The sequence below is a fragment of the Salmo salar genome, chromosome 19 (assembly GCF_965601325.2).
Source record: "Salmo salar chromosome 19, fSalSal1, whole genome shotgun sequence".
Taxonomy (NCBI): domain Eukaryota; kingdom Metazoa; phylum Chordata; class Actinopteri; order Salmoniformes; family Salmonidae; genus Salmo; species Salmo salar.
In genome coordinates this window covers 3,470,356-3,488,382 of record NC_138309.1, presented here as the reverse complement: position 1 = coordinate 3,488,382, position 18,027 = coordinate 3,470,356, and the positions used below count along the sequence as shown (strand labels likewise).

At 41.3% G+C, this 18,027-nt stretch overlaps 2 protein-coding genes across 2 annotated transcripts in view; one reads left to right on the top strand and one right to left on the bottom strand.

Annotated features, from left to right (window-relative positions):
- The window catches only part of LOC106578309 (histone acetyltransferase KAT7), a 27,705-nt gene extending 10,772 nt beyond the window's left edge, over positions 1-16,933 (top strand). The window contains exons 9-14 of the mRNA XM_014156994.2: positions 2,220-2,309; positions 2,550-2,690; positions 9,577-9,670; positions 12,512-12,658; positions 13,338-13,444; positions 15,734-16,933. Of these exons, the coding sequence (XP_014012469.1) occupies positions 2,220-2,309; positions 2,550-2,690; positions 9,577-9,670; positions 12,512-12,658; positions 13,338-13,444; positions 15,734-15,835 (681 nt within the window). The 3' untranslated portion in view covers positions 15,836-16,933. The remainder of the gene's footprint in view (positions 1-2,219; positions 2,310-2,549; positions 2,691-9,576; positions 9,671-12,511; positions 12,659-13,337; positions 13,445-15,733) is intronic.
- Positions 16,252-18,027, bottom strand: LOC145862288 (uncharacterized). Its single transcript, XM_082965565.1, has 6 exons — positions 17,752-18,027; positions 17,506-17,602; positions 17,245-17,295; positions 16,956-17,009; positions 16,712-16,786; positions 16,252-16,526 (listed from the first exon to the last, which is right to left on the bottom strand). Exons 1-6 carry the CDS (start codon positions 17,863-17,865, stop codon positions 16,483-16,485), a joined length of 435 nt encoding a protein of 144 aa, XP_082821691.1. The 5' UTR covers positions 17,866-18,027; the 3' UTR covers positions 16,252-16,482.

Genomic DNA, 18,027 nt, shown 5'->3' with positions numbered 1-18,027 from the left:
TTGGCAATTGCGGGAGATCAAACAGCTGACCCATGCATCACTAATACATACAGAAAGTATTCACACCCCTTGACTTTTCCCAAATTTTGTAGTGTTATAGCCTGAATTTAAAATGGATTCAATTTAGATTTTTTTGGTCACTTTTCTACACACAATACACCATAATGTCTAAGTAGAATTATGTTTTTATTTTACTTTTACAAATTAATAAAACATGAAAAGTTGAAATGTCTTCTCAATAAGTATTCAACCACAAAGACCCAGGGAGGTTTTGCCAATACCTCGCAAAGAAGGGCACCTATAAATAAAAAAAGCAGACATTGAATATCCCTTTGAGCATGGTGAAGTTATTAATTACACTTTAGATGGTATATCAATACACCCAGTCACAACAAAGATACAGGTGTCCTTCCTAACTCAGCTACCGGAGAGGTAGGAAACCACTCAGAGATTTTTACCAATGGTGACAGAGTTTAATGGCTGTGATAGGAGAAAACTGAAGATGGCTCAACAACATTGTAGTTACTCCACAATACTAACATAATTGACAGAGTGAAAAGAAGGAAGCCTGTACAGAATACAAATATGCCAAAACTTTCTGTTCTGTTTGCTAGAAGGCACTAAAGTAATACTTCAAAAATGTGGCAAGCAATTAACTTTTTGTTCTGAAAACAAAGTGTTATGTTTGAGGCAAATCCAATACAACACATTAGAGTGCCACTCTCCATATTTTCAAACAATGTTGGTGGCTGCATCATGTTATGGGAATGCTTGTAATTGTTAAGGACTGGGGAGTTATTCACGATAAAAATGAATAGAATGGAGCTAAACACAAGCAAAAAAAACTGGCCAAATCTAAACTGGAGTTGCTTACCAAGTAGCAGAGTTACAATTTTGACTTATATCTGCTTCAAAATCTATGGCAAGACCAGAAAATGGTTGTCTAGCAATTATCAACAAACAATTTGACAGAGCTTGAAGAATTTTGAAAAGAATAATGGGAAAATGTTTCACAATCCAAGTGTGGAATGCTCTTAGAGACTTACCCAGAAAGACTCAAAGCTGTAATCGCTGCCAAAGGTGATTCTATTGACTATTTATCTAATCAAGATATATTCATGTTTTATTTATTATACATTTTTTACAAATATAAGAATTTGACTTCCACTTTGATATTGCGGAGTATTTTGGGGAGATTGTTGACAAAAAATGACAAATCAATTTTAATCCCACTTTGTAACACAACAAAATCTGGAAAAAGTGAATTGGTGTGAATACTTTCTGTAGCGGTGTACATCGGGGTTCAGCCTGGTTAAAATACTCCAGGCTAGAAGGTGGCAGCAGCGTTGCTTTCGTGTTGTTTACATTGGCATGTCAAATATGATCATTTCCCCCCCCATAATTTTACTACATATACTGAACAAAAATATGAACGTAACGTGCAACTATTTTACTGAGTTACAGTTCATATAAGGATATCAGTTAATTGAAATAAATAAATTAGGCCCTAATCTATGGATTTCACATTACTGGCAGAGGGGCAGCTATCGGTGGGCCTGGGAGAGCATAGGCCCACCCACTAGGGAGCCAGGCCCAGCCAATCGGAATGAGTTTTTCCCTACAAAAGGGCTTTATTACGGACAGGAATACTCCTCAGTTTCATCAACTGTCCGGGTGGCTGGTCTCAGATGATCCCGCAGGTGAAGAATCCAGATGTGGAAGTCCTGAGCTGGCGTGGTTAGACGTGGTCTGCGGTGGGGAGGCCGGTTGGACGTACTCCCAAATTCTCTAAAACGACGTTGGAGGTGGCTTATGGTAGAGAAATGAACATTTAATTATCTGGCAACAGCTCGACCCCTCAAAACTTGAGACATCTTTGGCATTGTGTTATGTTCCTTTTATTGGCCTTTTATTGTCCCCAGCACAAGGTGCACCTGTGTAATGATCATGCTGTTTAATCAGGGATGTAAACAAATTTGAGCACAACATTTTAGAGGGATAAGCTTTGTGCGTATTAAAAATATTTTATTTCAGCTCATGAAACATTTGACCAACACTTTATTTATATGTTGTGTTTATATTTTTGTTCAATATACATCACTCTTGTACATCATTGATTTAAATGATTATAAGGCTGTAAATATCAGACTGGGTCAGTGGGCCTTTAATTGGATTTGAATTAGCAAATCAATAGTGTTGTATCCCTTTGTGTTTGTTAGGCCAAGTGTGTGTGGAAGCATCCACCCGGAGATGAGGTCTACAGGAAGGGAGCCATCTCTGTCTTTGAAGTGGATGGCAAGAAGAACAAGGTGAGGGGCCTATACATTTTCTCTAACCCTGGACTCATACATTACTTTGTCTGTTTTTTCCTCAAAATAGGTGTATTGGTCTAAAGAGCAAAGAAATTATCATGGTTAAAAAAAAAGTAATGTCTCACACTTCTTCAGCCTATGGTCCCTAACCCCAGAGGTGCCTGGCTGTCCTATAAAGAAGCTGCATTATCTCGCAAGGCCTTTGAGGATTTTAAATGGTGTGGTTTCCTTTTCCAGATCTACTGCCAGAACCTGTGTCTACTCGCCAAGCTCTTCCTGGATCACAAGACGCTGTACTATGACGTGGAACCCTTTCTGTTCTACGTTATGACTGAGGCAGACAACACAGGCTGCCATCTTGTGGGATACTTCTCTAAGGTAAATAAAATGTTAAAAAAAGACCAAGGCACCCATCCACTGTACTCCTTCCACATTGATAGTGGTTGCCTGTATATATTCAGAGCCATATCCCTGTAATGCTTAGAGAAGATCACATGTCAAGTGTTATTGAAGTGTTGTGGTTGCAGGTTCACCTGCCTCATCTAAAGCCTATTCTTTTGGGGTGTTGCTATAGGCCACCAAGTGCTCACAGTCAATACCTAAGTAATGTGTGTGAAATGCTTGATAGTGTATGTGATGTAAACAGAGAGGTCTACTTTCTTGGGGACCTGAATATTGACTGGTTTTCATCAAGCTGTCTGCTCAAGAGGAAGCTTCTCACTGTAACCAGTGCCTGTAATCTGGTTCAAGTTATTAATCAACCTACCAGTAGAACATTGTTCTAAAGCTGTATCTTTACCCATTGGGTGCAGTGATCACAGTATAGTGACATACAGAAAAGCCACATTTCCAAAAGTTGGGCCTAAAATAGTGAATAAGAGAGCATACAAAAGATGTTTCTGTGACTCATGTGGATGATGTAAAAAATATTTTAAAAGCGTCAAATTATTGATGAGCATGCACCTGTTTAGAAACGTACTTTTAGAACTGTTAAGGCTCCATGGATTGATGAAGAATTTTAAAACTGTTTGGTTGAAAGAGATGGGACAAAAGGAGTGGCTAATAAGTCTGGCTGCTCATCTGACTGGCTGACATATTGCAAATTGAAAAATTATGTGACTAAACTCAACAAAATAAGAAGGAAGTATATTATGAAGCCAAGATCAATGCTCTAAAGAATCATAGAAAAAAACTTTGCAGTGCTTTAAATTAAATTATGGGCAGAAAGACATTCAACTCCATCTTTCATCAAATCAGATGGATTATTCATCACAAAACTGTTTGATGTTGGCAATTATTTTAATGATGACTTCATTGGCAAAGTGGGCAAACTTCGCCAGGAAATGCCAACAACGAACAGTGAGCCATCGTATTCATGCATAAAAAACAAATAATGAAAGAAAAGCATTGTAAGTTTTAATTTTGTAAAGTTAGTGTGGGAGAGGTGGGAAAATTATTGTTATCGATCAATAATGACAAACCTCCTGGCATTGACAACTTAGATGGAAAGCTACTGAGGATGGTGGCTGACTATAGCCACTCCTATCTGTCATGTCTTTAATATGAGCCTAGAGGAAAGTGTTTGTCCTCAGGCCTCAAAGGCATTCCGCTACCCAAGGGTGATAAAGCGGCCTTTACAGGTTCTAATAGTAGATCTATTAGCTTGCAACCAGCTCTTAGCAAACTGTTGGGAAAAAATGTGTTTGACCACATACAATGCTATTTCTCTGTAAATAAATTAACAACAGACTTTCAGCATGCTTATAGAGAAGGGCACTCAACATGTATTGCACTGACACAAATTACTGATGATTGGTTGAAAGAAATTGATTGTGGGAGCTGTACTGTTAGATTTCAGTGTAGCCTTTGGTATTATTGACCATAACCCATGTTGAGAACTTATGTTTTATGGCTATTCAACGTCAGCTCTAAATCCACAGTGGGGCAATCTATCTAATAGAACTCAGATGGTTTTCTTTAATGGAAGCTTCACTAATGTCAAACATGTAAAGTGTGGTGTACTGCAGGGCAGCTCTCTAGGCCCTCTACTACTTTCTAGTTTTACCAATGACCTGCCACTGGCATAAAACAAAGCATGTGTGTCCATGTATGCTGATGATTCAACCATATATGCATCAGCAACCACAGCTAATGAAGTCACTGAAACCCTTAGCAAAGAGTTGCAGTCAGTTTTGGAATGGGTGACCAGTAACATCTCTAAAACTAAGAGCATTGTATTTGGTACAAATCATTCCCTAAGTTCTAGACCTCACCTGAATCCAGTAATTAATGGTGTGGCTGTTGAACAAGTTGAGGAGACTAAATTACTTGGTGTTTCCTTGGATTGTAAACTGTCATGGTCAAAACATAGATTCAATGGTTGTAAAGATGGGAAAGGTCTGTCTGTAATAAAGAGATGCTCTGCTTTTTTGACACCACACTCCACAAAGCAAGTCCTGCAGGCTCTAGTTTTATCTTATCTTGATTATTGTCCAGTCATGGTCAACTGCTGCAAAGAAAGATCTAGTTAAGCTGCAGCTGGCCCAGAACAGAGCGGCACGTCTTGCTCTTCATTGTAATCAGAGGGCTAATATGAATACTATGCATGCCAGTCTCTCTTGGTTAAGAGTTGAGGAGAGACTGACTGCATCACATCTTGTTTTTTTTTTAATAAGAAACATTGTTGGAACTTCCAAATTGTTTGCATAGTCAACTTACACACAGCACTGACACACACTTACCCCACCAGGCATGCCACCAGGGGTCTATTCACACTCCCCAGGTTCAGAACAAGTTCATGGAAAAGTACAATATTATATAGAGCCATGAGTGCATGGAACTCCCTTCTCTCACATATAGCGCAATTGAACAGCAAACCTGTTTCAAAAAAACAAATAAAGCAACACCTCACAGCACACAGCTGGATGCTGGAATGAGTAGTCGTGCAGTACCTCGCTCCGCGGGTAATATTACATTTCATTACATTACAACGGAGCGATTTGATTAGTGTATTGTTAGCTAGCTACATAGTTGTCTTTGCATCAAGGATAAAGGTGTAGCTTTGAGAAATTAACAAGGTTAGCTAGCCAGCTGTATTCGTTCGCAGTGACGCCGTTTTCCAAACAAAGTGAACACCACAGCCACTGCTAGCTAACCAACTTTACAGTACTAGCAGTACTGTAGAAACTAAATACATTACAACGGAACGATTTGACTAGTGTATTGTTAGCTAGCTACATAGTTGTCTTTGTATCAAAGATAAAGGCGTAGTACAGAGTAACTATCGAGGTTAGCTAGCCAGCTACATTTTCTAACAAAGTCAACAACGCGGCCACTGCTAGCTAGCCAACTCTACTAGCTAGCTGTATCATTTTTAGTCAATAAGATTTTTGCAACGTAAGCTTAACTTTCTGAACATTCGAGATGTGTAGCCCACTTGTGTAGCTAGCAGGACTGACTTTGTGTTAGCTAGCCAACGTTTAATTACTTCTGCGTTATGAACTAGACACGGACACGAATGATCCATTGGTAGTTTGTTGTAACCAAGTGTTGGTGCTAACCGTTATTGGATGCTAGCATGGATGCTAGCTACGGCGTCATAGCATACGGTGCACTATGTGGGTCTGTACCAATACTGTACCAAGTTATCTAGCTGAATAAACTAAGTTTGAGCCTATTCCTGGAAACATTGAACCACTGTAGTTTACATCAATTATAATTTCTAAGTGGAAGCTAGAAAAGTTATATTTTAGTGTTTTAGTGTTTCAGTGAATTGTTAGTGAGGGAGGCCCTGCTCTCTCGCTTCCCCAGTTGTTTAGTTAATTTTCATTACAATCTCCTTTGCATTAGCGTAGCCTCTCCTGTAGCCTATCAACTATGTGTCGGTCTATCCCTGTTCTCTCCTCTCTGCACAGGCCATACAAACGCTTCACATCGCGTGGCCGCTGCCACTCTAACCTGGTGGTCCCAGCGCGCACGACCCACGTGGAATTCCAGGTCTCTGGCAGCCTCTGGAACTGCCGGTCTGCGGCCAACAAGGCAGAGTTCATCTCAGCCTATGCTACCCTCCAGTCCCTCGACTTCTTGGCGCTGACGGAAACATGGATTACCACAGAAAACACTGCTACTCCAACTGCTCTCTCCTCGTCTGACCACGTGTTCTCGCACACCCCGAGAGCATCTGGTCAGCGGGGTGGTGGCACTGGAATCCTCATCTCTCCCAAGTGGACATTCTCTCTTTCTCCCCTGACCCATCTGTCTATCTCCTCCTTTGAATTCCATGCTGTCACAATCACTAGCCCATTCAAGCTTAACATCCTTACCATTTATCGCCCTCCAGGTTCCCTTGGAGAGTTCATCAATGAGCTTGACGCCCTGATAAGTTCCTTTCCTGAGGATGGCTCACCCCTCACAGTTCTGGGTGACTTTAACCTCCCTACGTCTACCTTTGACTCATTTCTCTCTGCCTCCTTCTTTCCACTCCTCTCCTCTTTTGACCTCACCCTCTCACCGTCCCCCCCCCTACTCACAAGGCAGGCAATACGCTTGACCTCATCTTTACTAGATGCTGTCCCTCTACTAATCTCACTGCAACTCCCCTCCAAGTCTCCGATCACTACCTTGTATCCTTTTCCCTCTCGCTCTCCTCCAACACTACTCCCTCTGCCCCTACTCAGATGGTATTGCGCTGTCGCAACCTTCGCTCTCTCTCTCCTGCTACTCTCTCCTCTTCCATCCTATCTTCTCTTCCCTCTGCTCAATCCTTCTCCAACCAATCTCCTGATTCTGCCTCCTCAACCCTCCTCTCCTCCCTTTCTGCATCCTTTGACTCTCTATGTCCCCTATCCTCCCGGCCGGCTCGGTCCTCCCCTCCTGCTCCGTGGCTTGACGACTCATTGCGAGCTCACAGAACAGGGCTCTGGGCAGCCGAGAGGAAATGGAGGAAAACTAGCCTCCCTGCGGACCTGGCATCTTTTCACTCCCTCCTCTCTACATTTTCCTCCTCCGTTTCTGCTGCTAAAGCCACTTTCTACCACTCTAACTTCCAAGCATCTGCCTCTAACCCTAGGAAGCTCTTTGCCACCTTCTCCTCCCTCCTGAATCCTCCTCCCCCCCCCCCTCCCTCTCTGCGGATGACTTCGTCAACCATTTTGAAAAGAAGGTCGACGACATCCGATCCTCGTTTGTTAAGTCAAACGACACCGCTGGTCCTGCTCACATTGCCCTACCCTATGCTTTGACCTCTTTCTCCCCTCTCTCTCCAGATGAAATCTTGCCCGCTTGACCCTATCCCCTCCTCTCTTCTCAAGACCATTTCCGGAGACCTTCTCCCTTACCACACCTCGCTCATAAACTCATCCTTGACCGCTGGCTACGTCCCTTCCGTCTTCAAGAGAGCGAGAGTTGCACCCGCTTCTCAAAAAACCTACACTCGATCCCTCCGATGTCAACAACTACAGACCAGTATCCCTTCTTTCTTTTCTCTCCAAAACTCTTGAATGTGCCGTCCTTGGCCAGCTCTCTTGCTATCTCTCTCAGAATGACCTTCTTGATCCAAATCAGTCAGGTTTCAAGGCTGGTCATTCAACTGAGACTGCTCTTCTCTGTGTCACGGAGGCTCTCCGCACTGCTAAAGCTAACTCTCTCTCCTCTGCTCTCATACTTCTAGACCTATCTGCTGCCTTTGATACTGTGAACCATCAGATCCTCCTCTCCACCCTCTCCGAGTTGGGCATCTCCGGCGCGGCTGACTCTTGGATTGCGTCCTACCTAACAGGTCGCTCCTACCAGGTGGCGTGGCGAGAATCCATCTCCACACCACGTGCTCTCACCACTGGTGTCCCCCAGGGCTCAGTTCTAGGCCCTCTCCTATTCTCGCTATACACCAAGTCACTTGGCTCTGTCATATCCTCACATGGTCTCTCCTATCATTGCTACGCAGACGACACACAATTCATCTTCTCCTTTCCCCCTTCTGATAACCAGGTGGCGAATCGCATCTCTGCATGTCTGGCAGACATATCAGTGTGGATGACGGATCACCACCTCAAGCTGAACCTCGGCAAGACGGAGCTGCTCTTCCTCCCGGGGAAGGACTGCCCTTTCCATGATCTCGCCATCACGGTGGACAACTCCATTGTGTCCTCCTCCCAGAGTGCTAAGAGCCTTGGTGTGACCCTGGACAACACCCTGTCGTTCTCCGCTAACATCAAGGCGGTGACCCGATCCTGTAGGTTCATGCTCTACAACATTCGCAGAGTACGACCCTGCCTTACACAGGAAGCGGCGCAGGTCCTAATCCAGGCACTTGTCATCTCCCGTCTGGATTACTGCAACTTGCTGTTGGCGGGGCTCCCTGCCTGTGCTATTAAACCCCTACAACTCATCCAGAACGCCGCAGCCCGTCTGGTGTTCAACCTTCCCAAGTTCTCTCACGTCACCCCGCTCCTCCGCACACTCCACTGGCTTCCAGTTGAAGCTCGCATCTGCTACAAGACCATGGTGCTTGCCTACGGAGCTGTGAGGGGAACGGCACCTCCGTACCTTCAGGCTCTGATCAGTCCCTACACCCAAAGAAGGGCACTGCGTTCATCCACCTCTGGCCTGCTGGCCCCCCTACCTCTGCGGAAGCACAGTTCCCGCTCAGCCCAGTCAAAACTGTTCGCTGCTCTGGCACCCCGATGGTGGAACAAGCTCCCTCACGACGCCAGGACAGCGGAGTCAATCACCACCTTCCGAAGACACCTGAAACCCCACCTCTTTAAGGAATACCTGGGATAGGATAAAGTAATCCTTCTAACCCCCCCCCAAAAAAAAGAAAATAATATAGATGTTCTATTGTAAAGTGGATATCATAAGATGAATGCACCAATTTGTAAGTCGCTCTGGATAAGAGCGTCTGCTAAATGACGTAAATGTAAATGTAAAACAATGCCTCTCCCCCATGTGACTTACTTGTTGTGTGTATGTACTGACATGTATGTGGAACTGAATAGATGCACACACACACACACTACAAGTTCATGTTTTTAAATGTATGTCAATTGTAAAGTATTTTGTCTGTAATGTTTTTTACGTTTTGTGTCGGACCCCAGTAAGACTAGTTTTTGCCATTAGCAATAGCTAATGGGGATCCTAATAAATCTTTCTCCCATGATGTTTTGATACGGTTTATGCTAGAGCTTTATTGTTTTTTATTACGAAGTCTCTGTCATTACTTTAGTTTTAAAGATGAGACTCATACACGTATTCTCTGTTCTTACAGGAAAAGAACTCTTTCCTCAACTACAACGTCTCTTGCATCCTGACCATGCCCCAGTACATGAGACAGGGCTATGGGAAGATGCTGATTGACTTCAGTAAGTCGCTATAGGCAATTTTTTACCTCTGTTCTCTCTTATTAACTACAGCCAGGTGAAATTTCCAGATTATTTTATTAAGCCCCCAGGAATGAAAACACAGCATATTGGTGATTTTAAATACACAGTCAACACTGAAAGGGCTGACACAAAATTCAGCTGCTTTAATATGCCCTGAAAGCAAGTTCTTTGTGTGGCTATTAGGGCTGGGCAATACGGCCTAAAAGTCAGATATATATATTTTTTCAAACTTAAGGGTGATTCATGATATAGCTAACAAAAAATATATAATAATAATCTCAAAATAAGCTTTTTGTACAATTAAAGGTAAAATACACTGCATTTCAATCAGTCAGCAATAATCTAATGAATTCAGGCCTTGTAAAGTAAAATACATAGGCTAAATGAGCTTTCCACAACCATAAGACCCACTAATCGTTATTTTATCAAAATATTTTAACTTGCTTTTTTTTGCAATACTTGAAAGCAGATCAGTAATTATTGCAAAAAAAAAATTGTTGTTGTTTTTTTTACAAATGTACACCACTACCGTTCAAAAGTTTGGGGTCACTTCGAAATGTCCTTCTTTTTGAAAGAAAATCAATTTTTTTGTCCATTTAAAATGACATCAAATTGATCAGAAATACAGTGTAGACATTGTTAATGTTGTAAATGACTATTGTAGCTGGAAACGGCAGATTTTTTTATGGAATATCTACATAGGCATACAGAGGCCCATTATCAGCAACCATCACTCCTGTGTTCCAATGGCACTTTGTGTTTGCCTTTTAAATTATAAACTTATAAACTAATTGATCATTAGAAAACCCTTTTGCAATTATGTTAGCACAGCTGAAAACTGTTGTTCTGATTAAAGAAGCAATAAAACTGGCCTTCTTTAGACTAGTTGAGTATCTGGAGCATCAGCATTTGTGGGTTCGATTACAGGCTCAAAATGGCCAATAACAAAGCACTTTCTTCTGAAACTTGTCAGTCTATTCTTGTTCTGAGAAATGAAGGCTATTCCATGTGAGAAATTACCAAGAAACTGAAGATCTCGTACAATGCTGTGCACTACTCCCTTCACAGATTAGAGCAAACTGCCTCTAACCCAAATAGAAAGAGGAGTGGGAGGCCCCGGTGCAAGAGGACAAGTACATTAGTGTCTCTAGTTTGAGAAACAGACACCTCACAAGTCCTCAACTGGCAGCTTCATTAAATAGTACCTGCAAAACACCAGTCTCAATGTCAACAGTGAAGAGGCGACTCCGGGATGCTGGTCTTCTAGCAGAGTTGCAAAGAAAAAGCCATATCTCAGACTGGCCAATAAAAAGAAAAGCTTAAGATGGGCAAAAGAACACAGACACTGGACAGATGAAGATTAGAAAAAAGTGTTATGGACAGACAAATCTAACTTTGAGGTGTTCAGATCACAAAGAAGAACATTTGTGAGACGCAGAAAAAATGAAAATATGCTGGAGGAGTGCTTGATGCCATCTGTCAAGCATGATGGAGGAAATGTGATGGTCTGGGGTGCTTTGGTGGTGGTAAAGTGGGAGATTTGTACAGGGTAAAAGGGATCTTGAAGGAGGAAGGCTATCACTCCATTTTGCAACGCCATGCCATACCCTGTGGATGGCGCTTAATTGGAGCCAATTTTCTCCTACAACAGGACAATGACCCAATGCACAGCTCCAAACTATGCAAGAACTATTTAGGAAAGAAGCAGTCAGCTGGTATTCTGTCTATAATGGAGTGGCCAGCACAGTCACCGGATCTCAACCCTATTGAGCTGTTGTGGGAGCAGCTTGACCGTATGGTACGTAAGAAGTGCTCATCAAGCCAATCCAATTTGTGGGAGGTGCTTCAGGAAGCATGAGGTGAAATCTCATCAGATTACCTCAACAAATTGACAACTAGAATGCCAAGGGTCTGCAAGGCTGTATGCGCATCGGGTCTTTGACGAAAGCAAAGTTTGAAGGACACAATTATTATTTCAATTAAAAATCATTATTTATAACCTTGTCAACGTCTTGACTATATTTCCTATTCATTTTTCAACTCATTTCATGTATATTTTCATGGAAAACAAGGACATTTCTAAGTGACCCCAAACTTTTTGAACGGTAGTGTACATCCCCCAAATTCCCACTAATAATGACCAACTTCTTGTAGCAGGCATTTTATAACATTTTGAAGACGGACAGGGTGTGTTCATAACTCTCTATCTTGTTAGTTATCTAATACATCCAAGTTGGCTAGATTTTAAATAGAAATTACAGGTCTCATAAACAATCTCTCAAGCATGAGCCCACATGCTAGTGAATAGCCAGCTAATCTTTATATTTAAAGTCTTGCCAACTTGGATCTATTAGCTAGCTAACACGGTAGAACAGTTGAACTGCTATGAACACACCCTGTCCGTCTCCAACTGTTTGAACAGCATGCTAGTGAATAGCCAGCTAATCTTTATATTTAAAGTCTAGCCAACTTGGATCTATTAGCTAGCTAACACGGTAGAACAGTTGAACTGCAATGAACACACCCTGTCCGTCTCCAACTGTTTGAACAGCATGCTAGTGAATAGCCAGCTAATCTTTATATTTAAAGTCTAGCCAACTTGGATCTATTAGCTAGCTAACATGGTAGAACAGTTGAACTGCTATGAACATACCCTGTCCGTCTCCAACTGTTTGAACAGCATGCTAGCCTGTGAAACTACAGTTCATTTTGAGGTTTTGCTTTTCTCCACTGGGTCTCATTGCTATTTTAGTGCAGTCCATCTCATTGTTTATTTGAACTGCTACTGACCACCCTGCCTACCCTATCCCCTTTCTATAGGTTACCTGCTGTCCAAGGTGGAGGAAAAGGTGGGCTCCCCGGAGCGGCCCCTCTCGGACCTGGGCCTCATCAGCTACCGCAGCTACTGGAAGGAGGTGCTGCTGCGCTACATGTACAATTTCCAGGGCAAGGAAATCTCCATCAAAGGTGATAGAGAGGACTTTACATAGAACTGAATTTTTCACACAAAAATGTGTGTGCTTAATGCTACACTTTACTGTGTTAAGAGGATTTGGAAAGAATGTACAATTAGTTTAGGGTCAAAATGACGCTGTCAAATGATGTGGCTTGTTCAGGTTACACACACACACACTTTGCACACACTCGCACACATACATCATCTCCAAAGTGTTCCTTTTCAATTGCTACTATGGTTATGCATATCCTTCTTATATTTCTTCTGTTACAAACATTATAGTTTGGGCCTGTCCAAGTAGGGCAATTCTCCTCTCATAACTCATTTGTCTCTAGGCGCATCCAACTGCTCAACATACACTAAGCACTTTAAAACTGGGAAGACTACCCTTGATTTTGCACAGTTTTTGCAGGTTTTTGCTGTACCTTGTGTGTATGTAGCCTTATCTGTTTTATGTGGTTGTTGTCATCTGTGTCATGTTGTCTGTAAATGTTGATGATTTAATGTTGTTAATTATGTGGCTTCAGGTTAGCCTAAATGTCATTTGAACACGTTAGCAGATTTTCTACCAAGCATTTGAATGGTTAGGAATAGCATATGAAATGGTACACTCTTGGCAGGATTCTCTTTTTTGAATGAGTGTGTGAAGAGCTGTGTGAAGAGCTGTGTGTTATGTGTGTGTGTGTTCAGAGATCAGCCAGGAGACAGCCGTGAACCCAGTGGACATTGTCAGCACCCTGCAGTCCCTGCAGATGCTCAAGTACTGGAAGGGAAAGCACCTCGTCTTGAAGAGACAGGTACTGTATGTGTCCCCTTCATGAAGGAGATGTGTGTCATGACAATATCAACATCGGTTAACCCTTTGGGATCAAAATGGGTGACTTGGTCACTGATAAATGTTTAAATTGGAACGCAGTGGCTGTACAGTAACAAACTATAAATTACGTATTGGGTCTTCGTTTTACAACGACGTATAGCTTTCAACTGACCAATGTTTTAAATGGGACCACCACCCCCTAAAAATGTGCTTGCTTCAGTTCCTCCAAAGGCACAGCCAGGTGATACATTTTTTACAAAAATGAACTTTTTGAAGACTCTACCCCTGAGTAATGAAAGTGTATTGAAATTACTGTGCACACTTTGAAGATGTGTGGCCATTTGGAGACACCAGTTAGACCTGTCACTCAAACCCTTGTATTTAAAAAAAATATATTTCACCTTTATTTAACCAGGTAGGCTAGTTGAGAACAAGTTCTCATTTACAACTGCGACCTGGCATATTGTATTTTTTGTCTGGTCATGTTCTATCTACCCCAAGTTTTGGCATGAATATTCTTGTTATATTATTGAACTATTTCCAGATTTCGTTATCGACAAAAGGTTGCAAAAAGTACAGTAAAGGTAAAATGCACATCAAATCAACAGTGTAATGTTTGAATGTGGTTCTGTCTCAGGTGAACTGTCCTCACCTTTGTTCCCATTCAATTGCTACCGTGGTTATACATATCCTTCTCATATTTTTTCTGTTAGGCATTTACATTTGTGCGTGCGTGCAACATGACAATATCAATTTTGATTCAGTTTGTCAGTTAAAACCCTACGTTTCTCCTCTTAAATAAGTTGTCCTTAGGTGCATCAAACTGTTCAACATGCACTAGACTAGACACTTAACCTGGGAAGGAGAAGTCCTGTGGACATTTGAGCTATCCTTGGTTTTGCACTGTATTTATCATGTACAGTGCTTTCGGAAAGTATTCAGATCCCTTGACTTTTTCCACATTTTGTTACGTTACAGCCTTATTCTAAAATTGATTAAATTAAACAATTTTCTTAGCAATCTACACACAATACCCCAACAGGTTTTTAGAAATGTTTGCTAATTTGTTAAAAACAGAAAAACAGACATAACTTATTTAGATAAGTATTCAGACCCTTTGCTATGAGACTCAATTGAGCTCAGGTGCTTCCTGTTTCCATTGATCATCCTTGATGTTTCTACAACTTGATTGGAGCCCACCTGTGGTAAATCTCTGCAGCACTCCACCAATCAGGGATTCATGGTGGAGTGGCCAGACAGAAGCCACTCCTCAGTAAAAAGCACATGACAGCCCGCTTGGAGTTTGCCAAAAGGCACCTAAAGGACTCTTAGACCATGAGAAACAAGATTCGCTGGTCTTATGAAACCAAGATTGAACTCTTTGTCCTGAATGCCAAGCGTCACATCTGGAGGAAACCCGGCACCATCCCTACGGTGAAGCATGGTGGTGACAGCATCATGCTGTGGGGATGTTTTTCTGCGGCAGGGACTGGGAGACTAGTCAGCAGGGACTGGGAAAGATGAACAAAGCAAAGTACAGAGAGATCCTTGATGAAAACCCGCTCCAGAGCGCTCAGGCCTCGGCCGGGCGAAGGTTCACCTTCCAACAGGACAACGGCCCAAAGCACACAGCCAAGACAACGGGGAGTGGCTGAATGTCCTTGAGTGGCCCAGCCAGAGCCTGGACATGAACCCATCTAACATCTCTGAAGACACCTGAAAACAGCTGTGCAGGAACGCTCCCCATCCAACCTGACAGAGCTTGAGAGGATCTGCAGAGAATATTGGGAGAAACTCTCAAAATACAGGTGTGCCAAGCTTGTAGTGTCATATCCAAGAAGACTCGAGGCTGTAATTGCTGCCAAATGTGCTTCAACAAAGTAAGTAAAGGGTCTGAATACTTATGTAAATGTGATATTTCTTTGTTTTATTTATTTTATAAATTAGCAAAAAATTCATGAAAACAGTTTTTGTCATTATGGGGTATTGTGTGTCGATTGATGAGGGAAGAAAACAATTTGTACATTTTGGAAGGCTGTAACCTAACAAAATGTGGGGGGAAATGAAGCGGTCTGAATACTTTCTGAAGGCACTGTATTTGCTGTAGCTTGTGCGTATATAACCCTATCTGTTTTATGTGGTTGTCATCTATGTCATGTTGTCTGTGAATGTGGATGACTTAATGTTGTCTTTGACTCAGTGCTCTTGAATCTGAAGCAAATTCCTGTAAAAGGCCAATACATTCTATGAACTGAACTCCCCCTTACAGGATCTGATCGACGAGTGGAAATCCAAGGAGACCAAAAGAGGCAGCAACAACAAAACCATTGACCCCAGTTCGTTAAAATGGACCCCGCCCAAAGGGACATAGGCTAAAGGCTCACAAGTGAGCCACCTAATAAACTCTTCTTTCTTCTACCACTCCTGCCAGGATAGGAGTCCTATCAACTATCAATACCACAGTGTTCTTTCTTCTATCCCTCCATCCACCCTGTATAGCTGCCCTTTACTAGCTTTTTCTTGTCTGGAGGAACTCTCGTCCCCTGTTTTACATTTCGACTCGTATTTATATTTTAGAAATTTGTCACCAATCAATTCTTGGCTTAAATATTGTTAAACAATGAAAGTTGGAGAATTTTAGTTGATGACTTTTGTTTTAAACGATCCACCTAAATCAAGATAAGCTACGAATGTTTTTACACCTCGTCGAAGCCTTGTACCGAAAGCTCAGACTAGTGGATCACATAATGAATGTTTTGCTTCTTTGTCCTCCAAAAAAATACATACTTCTGACCTGCTGCAGCATTCCTGGCTTTTTCTTTTATTTCATTCAACACAGTGGCAGTTGTTTGCAGAGACAAGTGCTTTTTTTTAGATAGAATATACAATAATCATCGGCATGAATTTTGATACCTTAAAGACATTGCATTTTTTCTTAAAAGTATGAGATTCTTTTTTTTATGCGTTGATATCTAAATTGTATAGATCCTGTAAACATTGAAATCTGAATCTTTTTTTCTAGCTGTAGTAATACAGGAGTTGGTCCCATGCCTCTTGTGAATCTGCCAAATGAAGAAATACAAATAGTACAGAATACCAGTTCAAATGTTTGGTTTGCATTTAGTCATCATAAATACAGGTTTTACATGTATATTTAACATTTTAAAATGTTTTACTGTGCAAACTACATTACAATGTTACAAAGTGCTCTCAGGTTTTAACCATAACATCAATGTATAAGAAATACCTGGTTGTGTGTGTGATCCTTCTGCAATATCGATCGCAGTGCTTGTAGCATCTGGAATGATTCTTGTGAACAATTCTGCAGCAACAAAAAAGCATTTGTTCATGGCGCACGACTGGAATTGTTGGTACCTGTTTTATTGTTTAAACCTTTGGTGTTACTTCTCTGTGCTGTGTTTTTGTCATAATTCTTTTGTATTTTTAATAAAATTACCTTGAGATTTTATATGGAGTTTAATTATTCTTACCCCCACTTGATGCTCTTCTTCCCATAAGTCCAACAAACATCTCCCCTTTATTTCCTGTTGAAGACAAAATCAGGAAAGATTCATTTAAAAGGAGATGCGTTGTTAAATTTAAAACAGGTTTTAAATCCATGTAATGCAGAAAAATTGCTCATACTGTTGGTTTGCTGATAGGATTTAGACACTGAATAATCTAAAATATAGTGTGTGAACGGTGGACCAGAGAGTTCTGTTTAGGCTACCACTATATTCCAAAAAAGTGTTTGTTATTACTCCACTGTTCTATACTTACGTCTTCTATTCACTCGAATAGGCTGCGGCTGACCAGGCTGCGGCTGAACATCTGTAGTAAAAGGTACCTGATAAGTACTCAAATGTATTTGAGTTTAAAAAGACAAGCGATTTGCTTTGAATATTTGCTTTGCTTGTTAATTAGATATAATACATACTGAATATAAATACAGTACACACCATACAATTTGTATTCTAGTCTACCTTAATCCTGTAATAAGATCCCTTTTACAGATTTGCACAGGAAGAACGTTAGTGTTACCTGAGCGTTTGCCCATGAGCCCGTAGAACTGATGGGCTTTAGATCTCTTAATCAGACTAGCCACTTGGTTGGCCAACCTCTTCTCCAGTGGCTTATCCTGGCAAAATGATTAAAGACAAGATTATTATTTTGTTGTTGTTGATTCATTTGCATGATTTATTTTCTCCACAATTGTGACAATTATTGCTATGTAATAATGTTTTTGGTTCAAATCATTAATATATCAACTATATGAATCTCACTTACCTGCCAGTCTTTGGATACCCAGTGTTCCTTGTCAACACTAAAAGACAATCCCTGACATGTATACACCAGGGAATACAGGGTAACTATTACCAGCTGGAATTTCCAAATATCCATTGAGTGTAATGATACCAGACAAAGCTATATTCAAATAAGCCTATTTTTACTACAGAAATATATATTTTAATTAAATAATAATCGTTTGCTGTTGAGTGAGCTCAGAAAATATCTATTTGTTCAGCTGGATAGAGGGCTGTGTCTATTCCTTTTCTGACTGAT

Excerpts from the sequence above, each read along its gene's own strand:
- LOC145862288 (XM_082965565.1), bottom strand. The coding sequence starts at position 17,865 with ATGGATATTTGGAAATTCCAGCTGGTAATAGTTACCCTGTATTCCCTG. Across the intron at positions 17,603-17,751 it reads GGGTATCCAAAGACTGGCAG|GATAAGCCACTGGAGAAGAG; the intron begins GTAAGTGAGATT and ends TCATTTTGCCAG. Across the intron at positions 17,296-17,505 it reads GCTCATGGGCAAACGCTCAG|ATGTTCAGCCGCAGCCTGGT; the intron begins GTAACACTAACG and ends CTTTTACTACAG.